The sequence below is a fragment of the Saccopteryx bilineata genome, chromosome 1, assembly GCF_036850765.1.
Source record: "Saccopteryx bilineata isolate mSacBil1 chromosome 1, mSacBil1_pri_phased_curated, whole genome shotgun sequence".
Lineage (NCBI taxonomy): Eukaryota > Metazoa > Chordata > Mammalia > Chiroptera > Emballonuridae > Saccopteryx > Saccopteryx bilineata.
This window is the reverse complement of record NC_089490.1, coordinates 158425893-158437988: the sequence shown is the minus strand read 5'-3', so window position 1 is coordinate 158437988 and position 12096 is coordinate 158425893. Positions and strand designations below refer to the sequence as shown.

General features: G+C 47.3%; 1 protein-coding gene across 6 annotated transcripts in view; it reads right to left on the bottom strand.

The window, feature by feature from the left end:
- The window catches only part of PTK2B (protein tyrosine kinase 2 beta), a 128947-nt gene that overhangs the window by 50600 nt on the left and 66251 nt on the right, over positions 1-12096 (bottom strand). For all 6 annotated transcript variants that reach the window (XM_066278563.1, XM_066278568.1, XM_066278569.1 and 3 more), the window contains exon 2: positions 8813-9050. In XM_066278563.1, coding sequence (XP_066134660.1) covers positions 8813-9013 — 201 coding nt within the window. In that variant the 5' untranslated portion in view covers positions 9014-9050. The remainder of the gene's footprint in view (positions 1-8812; positions 9051-12096) is intronic.

Sequence of the window (12096 nt, the reverse complement as noted above, 5' to 3'; positions counted from 1 at the left end):
GGTACAAGCAGACCACAGACTGCCTGGCAACTGAGAATCCTGGGCAGCAATGGGGAAATGAGAATTTCATCAGCCTGTTCTGTGGTTATTTCCTGACACTTAGCCTTGAGCTTCAGCGTTGGTGTGCATGTGTGTGCAATTGCTCACACTCACCTGCATCTTACATACACAGAGCTATATACAGCTGAATGGGGGTACCAGCGACAGACACATCCTAATTGATGGCTAGAGTTGGCTGAATGGTGGCCCCCAAAAGGTATGTCCATGCCCTAACTGCTAGAACCTGTCATGTGACCTCATTTGACAAAAAGGTCTTTGTAAATATAATTAAGTTAAGGATCTCAAGATGAGATCATTCTGGACTATCTGGGTGACTCCTAACTCTAATGACGTGTCCTTAGGGAGAAGAGAAGGGGATGTGAAGACAGAGGCCGAGACTGGAGTTATGCAGCCACAAGCCAAGGAGGCCTGGAGCCAGCAGCTGCCGGCGGAGGCAAGCAGACAGCACCCCCACCCCGCCACCACCCGCCCCGTGCATTTGGAAGGAGCACAGACTTCCCACCTCTCACTATGGGACTTCCAGCCCCCAGAACTGTGGGAGAATACGTTTCCTTAGTTTCGAGCCACCACTTTTTTGGTAATTTGTTTCAACAACCAGAGGAACCAAGTACAAAAGCTCACATGGTTCCAAGTTCTCAACACACCTAAGAGATAATTTTTGAAGACACTGATTGATGAACAAAACAATAGAAGTTAGCATAACGTATCCCACTCTGAGAGCATTCATTTTGCTGTGATAAAAGCCTCTATCTAACCAAGACATTCAGCAATGCAACTACCAGATTAAAAATAGAAATGTAACTACAGGCACCTGGCTGCTAATTTGTTGATATAATGAATGCAGTCACAGATAAATGGGGGGCGGCCCGGGCTTTGGTGTGCTTGCCTCGAGCCCGCTCTGCGGCCGGCCCTCTGTGGGTAGGTGCGCGCCCGGTGAGCACACACAGGAAATGGGGAGGAGAAAAGAGAAGGCCCTGGTGAATATACTCTTTTTATATCATTGTGAGCGTCTCTGCGGCATCAGTTTGTGGTTTCCTGGCTGAACCCTTGGCTTTCAGGTTTTTAGGGACTGTTCTCACACATGGGGGCTGGCCTGGTCTGGTTCTGCTTGCTCTCTTTAGGGTAACCTTTCTTTTAGAAACAGCAACTTCCCAGGACAGACACTCATGCCTTCCTCCTCTTGCGCCTCCACCTTGTGGTCTTGCACCTCACAGCATCCAAAGGGGGGAAGCAGGGATTGTTCTGGAGACAAAGAACCTGATCGGAGGGACTGTGGTCTGGAGACTGCTCTGCTGACCACACGGAGCGGCTGGCCCTGTGTCTCAGCTCGGGCTGCTGTCACAGAATACCAGAGGCTGGGTGGCCTATAAGACAAACATTTCTTTCTCACAGTTCTAAAGGCTGTGGAGTCCTGGATCAAGGTGCCAGCAGCACTGGTTTTCGGTGAGGGCCCCCTTCCTCGTTTGCAGATGGCTGCCTTCTTGCTGTGCCCTACCGTGGCGGGGAGAGGGCTCTGGTCTTGTCGCCTTCTTACAAGGACACTAATCCCATCATGGGAGCCCTTGTGACCTCATCTAAACTTAATCATCTTCCAAAGGACCCCCTCTTCCTAATACCATCACACCGGGGGCTAGGGCTTCAATGTGTGGATATGATTCCAGACCATAACACCCTGTGTTCGGCTAAGTGATAGGCTTAAACACTAAACTCACAGGGATAATTCTCTGAAGACTATAGGGTAGGATGGGCCACACTATCTGAGATCTACTTCTCTGAACATGCCAGAATGTATTGTGTGACCACTGAATTGACTGGGGAAGTCAGTGAGGGCCAGCGTGTGCAGATCAGGCTGCATCTGGGACTGGACGCTGTCCTCCTTACACATCAGGCAAGCGGCACCCACTGGCCACCCCTAAAGCCTGGGAGCCTTGATCTGAGGGGAGGACACACATCCTGGCAGGGAGGACACAGGATGCCACAGTCTCTGTGCCTCCTGGGGATGTAAATGTGCATTCTGAGTGGGGTGATGCTTTGAGACAAAACAAAAATGGATCTTGAACATGGCTTTTCAGCATAATTGTAGCTGGCCAAGGGAGAGAGTCTTAGATGTGCCCCCCCCCCTGCATGCTGGGAACCACACCATATCACAGACAAGTGCCTGCTTCTCTGCCTAATATCCTCCCTGTGACCCTGACCTGTGGTGGCGCAGTGGATCAAGTGTCGACCTGGAACACTGAGGTTGCAGGTTTGAAACCCTGGGCTTGCCTGGTCAAGAAACATATAGGAGTTGATGCTTCCTGCTCCTCCCCCCCTTCTCTCTCTCTCTCTTCTCTAAAATGAATAAATAAATAAAAATAATTAAAGGAAATAAGATCAGAGCAGAAATAAACGACAGATAGACTAAAAAATATTAAAAATACATATATATCCTCCCTGTGAGACACAGGGTCTGATGGTGGGCAGAGAGGGGCCCATGCAGACAGTGGCTCAGCTGAAATTAGCCGAAGAGAGAAAACATCATGAGCAAGCAAGTCAGTGCGAGGGAGAGAGAGGAGCAAATACAGCACTAAAAGTAGGTGACTGTATAATTTACCCCCAGAATAATGATGCTCTTGACATTGTCAGGGGCACTGTTACTAGTCATCCGGGAATAATGTGTGTGAACTAGGACTGTCAGAGACAAACCAGGAGATATGGTCAGCCTGTCCAACCTACCCAATAAGAAAATGAGTGAAGAGGAGAAAGAGAAAGGAGAAGGGGGAAAGAAGTATGAAAGAGAGGAGAGAATATGAAAGAGAGTCTGAGAGACGCCCTGTGTGGGCACGTCTGGGTGGCTCTTTGCTGCTTGTTTACAAAGTGTTATCTTAACCCCTTTCCCAGACAAGCAAATTAGCATGTTAGAGAAATATATAATGATATAAGCCTCCACTTGCTACAGAGGTTCAGAGCTCCCAAACAAGCACAATTTCCAACGAATATCAAACAAAAGGAAAATGGAAAATCAAGAGCAAGATTTTGCTCAGTTCTCTTCAACGCCTGTTTAATGTCTGGTGGGTCCTAAGCACAAGGGCCAGCCCTTATTCACACAGCTTTTAACAGCACAGACAAAGCTCGCGAGGCTATTATATTCACCTAGAAAGAAGTGGGGAATAAAAAGAAACACACGAATTCAGCAAGAGAGCATGGAGTACCTGTGATTTGGAAATGTGCTACCAATGGACTCGCCAAGGTGATTCTTGATTGCTTCTACTTGATCAGACACAGCTAGATAGGGGTGCTGGAACTTCAGGAGTGTTCTTATGTAAGGACAAGTATTTGGCAAGCTTGAAAGGGCTGGCAGCATTTTGAGCATGGGAAGGTTGGTGAAAGAAGATATGGAGCTAGAAGTAGAAAAATCCCATCAAAGGACAAAGCCCAGCTAGGGAAGGAAAGCGCAAGAGTGAGTCGGGAAGTAGAAGGTGGGAGGGGCTTTTCTGAGTCTCAGGCAGGAAAGCTGGGTCTGGATCTACAAGACTGGATGCAGGGTCCACAAACAGGCCCTGACAGCAAAGCTGTTCCTTGATGTTTGAGGCAGGCTCTTTTGTACTCTATACTCTCACAGAACCTCTTTCTTCCTATCAGAGTACTTGCCTCTACTTGTAAAGGTTCATTCATTAGTGTGAGTCCATGTCAGGCTTGCCCTTGGCCTGCAAGCTCTATGAAAACGGGGTACATCTGTGTTTGGGGTATGATGATATTCCACAGGTCATAACATGCATAGAGCAGATGCATGGGGGCACTCAACAAATATTTGTGGAATGGGTGATGAAATTATGTAGGATTCTTTTATTAATTATCTCACCCACAGCCATGGCTTCAACCACCCCGCAGAGGCTGACAACACTCAAATGTCTATCTCCATCCAGCCCAGTTTTCTCCTCCATAATCGTGTACCAAACAGTCTACTCAACATTTTCACATGAAAATGTTAGAGCATCTCAACTGCCCTCGACAGGTCCAAAACTGAACTTGTGAACCCCACACTCCCCAGTTAGTCTCTCCTCGAGTGTTCTTCATTTTAGGGAGTGGGACCCTGTCCACCAGAATCAGGGCTTCCAGTCTTGACACCTCCTTCTTTGTTCCTGCATCTTCTGTCTATCAGCAAAACCTTCCATTTCCATCTCCTAAAATTCTCAGCATTGCAATTACTTTTCTCCAAACATCATGGTGGTTAAGAGTGCAGGCTCTGGAGGTGGGCTGACTGGGTTTGAAAATAGGCTCCGTTTACTAGCAATTTGCTTAACTCCTCTGGACTTTATTCCCTTATATACAAAATGGAGATAACAACAGTATTGCTTCATAGGGTTTTTTTTTTAAGTCTGTAGGATAATGCATATGCGTGCTTTCAAAAGTGCTAGCTGCTGTCATCACCACTATCACCTTGACCTTCAGCAGCAGTATTGCCATTGTCCTCATTATCATCATCATCATCATCACCATCATCATCACTATCGCCATCATGATCATTATTACCACCATTAGTACCACCATCACCATCACCACCATCCTCCTCAACACCACCATCACCATTACAAGCATCATTATGACCACGCCATCATTACCATCAACACAGTCGTCACCATGACTACAATCCTAGTCTCAGCTACCATCATCCTCTCTCATCTGGATTACTGCAATAGCCAACTAATGCCTCCCCATACCCATTCTTACCTTCTTCCAATCTTTTTTCCACTATGTAACCCAAGAGATCTTTTAAAATTGCAATCTTGTGGAATTTATATGCTTAAACTCTTATCAGTGACTTCCCACAAGAGATGGGGTAAAATACATCGTTAATGTGGTTGACATAGCCAACCTTGGCCATTCTTCAGCTTCAAACCTTCCCTGTGCCTGCTCACTTCAGGACCTTCACATATGCTTTTCCTTCTGCAGGTAACACTGTTCCTCTTGCCCTCTCTTTCCTTCCTGCCATGATAATAACCTCTCTGAAATGTTGCTTATACCCATTGTCTCCACTCTCTAATTGACTGCACAGCGCCTTCTGCTCCATCTCTCCAATGAAACTGTCCAGCAAAAAGTCATTATAGCACCTGGTGCTGAAGCCAATGAACCTATTTTTAGCCTTATCTGACTTGACCTTTCTGGGTGTCTGACACAGTTAACCACTCTTTCCTCAAAGTTTCATCTGCCTTTGTCTCTCGCCTGCCTGGTTTTTGTTTCTTTTTATCTTTCTCTGGATGATTCATCATTTTCCTTCACTTGTTCCCCTTTCACTACCAGCCCCTAAAAGTCAATTTCCCAAGGTTTCCTAATTGGAACTCCTGTTCTCTTGCTCTGCTCCTTCTCTGCAAGTACGTCTATTCATTCCCATGGTATCCATTGTGTAATAACTCCTAAATCCTCATCTCCAGGTCCTTTCTCCTTCCTGAACTCCGGGCCCACGTTCCTCCATGGGGCGCTTCATAAACACAACACGTGTAAAGCTGAAATCTTGAAAGGCCCTTTCTTTCTTTGTTAGCTCACTGAATGAGACCAACACCCATTCAGTCGCCCAAGCAAAAACTTGAATAATCCTGTCTCCTACCTTTCTCTCCACGCCTACGTCTAGTTAATCATCAAATGCTGTTGATTCTGCCTCCTGGGGTGCACTGAGATCTATTGACTTGTCTTTGTTCCCAATGCCACTCCCTTGGTTCAGGCCCTCATATTCCCTGCCCGCACTTGGGCCACAGCTCCCTAATCCATCCCCCTTCCACAAGCCTTTCCTCCCCTCTGCCCTTCGTGCACTGCTGTCAGAGCTCAGGGAAAAGAGATCCCCAAATGCTTTTCCAGAGGTCCAACTTTTAAAGAAGGATTTCTGGGGCAATTAAGAAATGGTTTACTTACAAAAACACTCCCTCTGTGGCCCTTTCTTAGTGATTCACCCGGCATATCAGCATATTTAAAGTTCTGATAAGACTTGTCACAAAGAAATCTATTCAGAACTGTTTAATCACGCATTTCTGAAACTTCTTTAACCATAAAACCCCCGTCTCCAGGACACACATCTTAACATCTTGCAGGATACTATCTGCTGCTTTGGAACACAAATCTGATCATCTTCTCCATTTGGAAATATGACAGATAAGTAGATAAACAATAAAAGAAGACAAGCTGAACATTATTCTATGGGCAATTAGAAACCCTTGCAGGTTCCTGAGCAGGGCAATGACCTAATATCCACACAATCAATAGCTTTCAATGATTGCACTCCTGCGACCTGTAGGTGCTTCTCATCTACCATCTCTAACCCTTACAACGAGGCTACATGTGGGTATGACCCTCTGGTGAGGGGACTGAAGCAAAGTTGGTTAAGTGTTGGGTCTAAGGCTATATAACAAATAAGTAGAAAGCAGTATTTGGCTCAAGATGTTGGTGGCTTTAAGCCATGGCTGTTTGCAATAAACAGGTGATATTTTGCCTGCAGGGTTGGAAACAGGAAAAACCAGAAGGCTTGGGCATGAATTCTTAGAAGGCCCGCACATCTTCCTTTGTTCTCCTTCTCTGTTCTCACACCCCTCCAGATGATACCTCTTAAACTTGGGTCACCTTACCCTTTCTGTAGCCTATTGTATTTTTTCCCCTTACGCACCTAGCAAGACATCAGACAACTCTAGAAAAGCCTCTCCCCTGCTTACGAACTGTGTGTATCTCCCTTATGCTTGAACAAGTCCAAAGTCCTCAACCCAGTATTCCAGGCCCTCCCTACCTGCCTTCAACTAAACCTTTCTAATCTCGACTTTAGACACTTTTCTAAATATAAGCCATGCTCCAGCCTAACCAACCACTCACTGTTCTGCCGCCTCCCTGCCTTTGTCCTTGCCATTCCCTCCTCGCAGAAAGCCCTCTGTTCTCAGAGCTGCCACTTCAAATCTGCCTGCCCTTCAGGTCCCTGTTCACTAACTCCACAGAACACATCCTGATCTGGACCATCTGGACCAGGGGTCCCCAAACTTTTTACACAGGGGTCCAGTTCACTGTCCCTCAGACCGTTGGAGGGCCGGACTATAAAAAAACTATGAACAAATCCCTGTGCACACTGCACATATCTTATTTTAAAGTAAAAAAACAAAACGGGAATAAATACAATATTTAAAATAAAGAACAAGTAAATTTAAATCAGCAAACTGACCAGTATTTCAATGGGAACTATGCTCCTCTCACTGACCACCAATGAAAGAGGTGCCCCTTCCGGAAGTGCGGCGGGGGCGGATAAATGGCCTCAGGGGGCCGCATGCGGCCCATGGGCCATAGTTTGGGGACCCCTGATCTGGACACTCATTGGTTTTCAGCAAAAAGGCAGGGAGGCACCCTCAAACTTGGAGGTCAGGCTAACTTCTGAACGTTACACCAGTAAAACCCACAGTGGATGGCATCAGCTCTCTGTAAAGACGATACACCCAAAGGAAGCCTCAAAAAAAAGTAGAGCATTAAGAAGATGTGAAAACACCTCCTGGAAGAAGGTCCTGAGGGCTCACTCTTAGGACACAATTGCACTTACATACCCTGAACCATGAGATGAGCACATAAGGGACTAATCAAATCAGTTACAGGAAACAGAGGGAGTAACCAAACCGTAATCAACTGTGACAACTGGCCATGGCAGAGACCTAATCAATTACATCCTGCTCTGCTGTGTTGAAGCCTAGCGTGTGCCGCAGCCGACGGAAAGCAGCCAGGCAGACAGAACCGCAGACGGTGCCGCCGGCACCGACCAGAACAGAGGCTCTTTGAGTTTTTTTGAGTTTGGGGGATGCTGACTTTGAGGATAAGGGAAGGACTGGCAGTGAGAGGATTGGAGGTCATTTATCCAGCTTCCTCTGACTTGGTTTTCCCAAAAGTCCCCTGCTTCCTTTGTTCAAATTACCATCCCACCAAACAACCCTTTGAGAACCAATCTGGCCTTCTTTGGCATCATCAGAAAGGAATACTCTGGGCAGTAGGAAGGATTGTCCTCACTGTATCTACCTCATGGGGTCATTGGGAAGACTCAGTGAGATAAGGTAGGTAGAGGAATGGACCCAGGCTGTACACCCAAAATCTTCAATACGTGCAGGCCTTCAAATCAATCAGTCACTGTATTAGAACTGTTTCTGGGACAAGTGTTCATACGTTTGGTTAAGCTGAACTGGCTTCCTGGTGGCCTGATGACAGTGAGCAGCTGGACTTGCAAAACAGATCGCGTGACCCTGAGCCAGTTGAAGTATTGCCCCAGAAAGGGCGTGCCAACCATTCCCCTGTTCTAGGGCATCTCTAGTTCATCACCACCCTCTAAATGTCCCCCACCAGCTCTGGTATCTAAGCACCTAGCACATCTTATACCATTTTTGTTCTATTTTCAATTCCATCACTTGTGTATCTCTCTAATTCCAATTCCATTGGAGTGTAAACTCTTTGCTGCTAGGGGCTCTTACGTTTCTTGCAGAGATTCAAATGTCATATATGTTTAATGAGTTGAAATAAGTTGAATCAAAGACAAAGCAAATGATCTGGGGTTTCATAACAAAAGCTATGAAATCTGTGCCCCGGGCTAGCGAAGTGGGCTGCAGACCCCTTGAGTGAAGGCCTGGCTCTGCAGGCTGAGAACTTTCCCCTGGGTGCCCTCAGCCCAGGGGTGGCTAAGGGGACCCTGCTAGGCTGAAGGAAGACCACTCAGCTTCCCAAGAAGGAAGACAGACAGACAGACAGAGCAGGCACCGCCAGCCACACTCACCCGGATCTCAGTCTGCACAGTGCATTTAACCAGTTTGAAGTTCTTCCCGGGGTTGAAGCTGTTGCTGTAGAAGCAGACCTTGAGGATCCGCACATCTTCCTTTTCCACATCTGCTGGCACCACCACGGGCTCTGGAGGGCCTTCCGGCCCACGCAACGTGCCCACCTTCACTCGGCTCAGGGGCTCGGACACCCCAGACATCCTCTCAGGCAGCAACTAGGACCGGCACATTGCAGTCCTGCAGAGACAGCAGAGGGACATGTGAGACGCAGGCTGGCTCACATGCCTCACCCCCAGGACGGCACCCACCAAGCTGAGACCCACGCAAGCAACGCCTGCTCCCGTTCCCAGAAACCTCCCTTAAAGACGTTTGGGTTTATTGACAGGGGAACTGAAGCACAAAGGCTCAGTTTGCATAAACATCCGGGTATGAGACCCAGACCTCAAACCCCGGCTGTGAGCACTCTCTCCTAGAAGCCCCCTCTCTCCAGGCCGTTTCTCCTCCCACACTGGCTCCCAGGAAAGTGGCCCAAACTCTGTAGATGAAGCTGTGAGAGGAGGCGGCTGCAGCATGGTTCCCAGGCACAGCTGAGCAGAAAAAGCAGAGGGGACAGTGAGAAACAGCAGGAGAGAAGTAGGGCCAAAGGGGAAACTGAGAGGAAGCAGAACTGGAGAATGGGTGACCTGAAGGCACTGGAACAGAGAGGCAGGCAAAGGCCCAGGTTGGGGAGCAGTCTGCTCCCACCCAAAGATGCAGGCCGAACTTTCTGGGCAGAAGGCCTCAGTTCCACAGGAACTCATCACACAGCCATCTTTCTCTGCTGCAGAAGAATTCAAGAGGAATGACACTCCTGCTGCCCAATCTGGGAGGTGTTCTTGGCGGTGCAGTTCTGATGACAGTTTTGTTGACACTCATATGGACTATAAGAATTCTAGGAATCTTTAGGTCACCCTGAATCTCAGCAAAATTGGTCATTTTTTAAAATCTGAATTCATTGGGGTGACACTGGTTAACCAAATTATACAGGTCTCAGATGCACAATTTTACAACACCTCTACTGTACACTGCATTGTGTGTTCACCCCCAAGTCAAGTCTCTGTCCATCCCCATCCCCCCACCCCGCAATCACCACATTGGGGATTTTTTTGTTTTTTTATTATTATTATTATTTTTATTTTACAGGGACAGAGAGAGGGATAGATAGGGACAGACAGACAGGAACGGAGAGAGATGAGAAGTATCAATCATCAGTTTTTCATTGGGACTCCTTAGTTGTTCATTGATTGCTTTCTCACATGTGCCTTGACTGCGGGCCTTCAGCAGACCAAGTAACCCCTTGCTCGAGCCAGCGACCTTGGGTCCAAGCTGGTGAGCTTTTTTTTTTTTTTTGGCTCAAGCCAGATGAGCCCACGCTCAAGCTGGCAACCTCGGGGTCTTGAACCTGGGTCCTTCCGCATCCCAGTCCGATGCTCTATTCACTGCACCACCACTGGTCAGGCACCACATTGTTTTCTGTGTCTATGAGTTGTTTATTTTTTTGTCCTTTTTTGCTCAATCTCTCCACCCCTTCTAGTGAGTCCCCCATCCCTTCCTGACAGCTGTCATTCTGCTCTCTATCCATGAGTCCTTTTGATCCCACAGAACACTGTTGGCTTTACCCCCACCAGTCTAAAGCAGGAATACCTGATGGGAGCAATGGAAGTCCTATCTCCAGTTCAGTGGTGTCAGCCTTAGTTCCACATTAAGATCCCCTGGGAAGGCTTTAAGAAAGCCTAAATCCAGGCCCTATGCTCAGAGATGCCACTTAGTTGGTCTGTGGGAGGCCTGGAATGGGCATTTTTGAGTTTCTAAGGATTTCTCTAACATTCAGCCTGGGTTGAGAACCACTGTTTTAGACTGAGCTTTGCTCTCATTCTGAGACCATACTCACAGAAAGATATCTATCTCCCTTCTAACAAAAGATTTGGGGGGGGGGGACATTTAAGAGGACATTCTGAGACAAGAAATTGGGGACAAAAGGATAGAGTTGGCAATGTTAAAATATATATGCGAAGTCAAATATTTTTAAATGGAAGCAAAGTCTGTGTTCATTTCTTCACACTGTGCTAGGCGGTAGAACGGAAGATGCATGCACACAGTCTATAGCTTCAAAGAGTCATCCCTTTGAAAAAAAAACAAGTATCAGGAGACAGGAAAGAGATGCTATGAGGACAAGGGAAGGAGCAGGGTACGTCCCTTTGTCAGGGAACAGGCTACCATGGGCAGAGCACAAGCCCAAATCCACAGGACAGCCAGAATTTGGGACAAGACCAATGGAGAAAAGAATATCCAGCCTGTTTCATCTAAGAGACTAATAAGAATATTTTAGAAGGATCCATGCATTTTTCAACAAATATCTTCTAAGCATGTCCTGTGTGCCACTGCTCTGCTATGTAATGGGCAGGTGCCTAAATTTCCCAAGACCCTCCATAAGGACTCCAGAGGAAGCAGCTTGAGAGGAAACCCCCTAGAAGAGTGGGGAGTGTGTGACATGGAGAGAAAGACAGCCAAAGGAGGGGTTATTGAATATCATCACTTGAGCAACTGCAGAGTAATTCCATAGAGCTAGCTACACCTCCCAGGAAAGGAGGACCAGGGCATTCACACACCACTTCCTACAGTCATCATTGCCAGCACTTCAGTCAGTTCTGCGCAAGGCAGAGTGGACTCAGGGGCCAGAGTCTCGGCACAAAGGTGCAGATGCTGGCATGTGGAAGTAAGCAGGAGAATACAGAAATGGCCAGGCTATCAGAGGGAGCAATGACAGATCTGCGACAAGCTGTGAAAATGAGGCAAGGGCATCTTGCCCCTGAAGAGCATACACTCCAGTCATAGAGATAAACAGGCACAATATGCACACAGGTTAAGTAAATAACACACCCAAATTCAGGATCTGCTATGTCTACATGACCCCCAGCTTCTGTTTGTATAAACTAATTTTCAGGCGAGGGCTTCATGAGGCAGTTTTGTGAAACAAGTACGTGGGATAGGAAAAAATGGAGTGACATATGGCATCTGTCCCCAGGGACTTGATCCTTCTGATGGAAGTGTGAGTGCTGGCATCCCAAAGGTTACTTGGATACCAGGAGCATAATCAGTGCTATCACACTGGTTGGTGGGAATGTGAACTCAGAGCAGGATGTCTGCAGGTGTACCACGTGGCTCTGGGCAACCACAATGAAGGGGATGGAGGTGCCATTCAGTACGTGTCCCCCTGACCCTGGCAGCATTTTCAACCAAACAG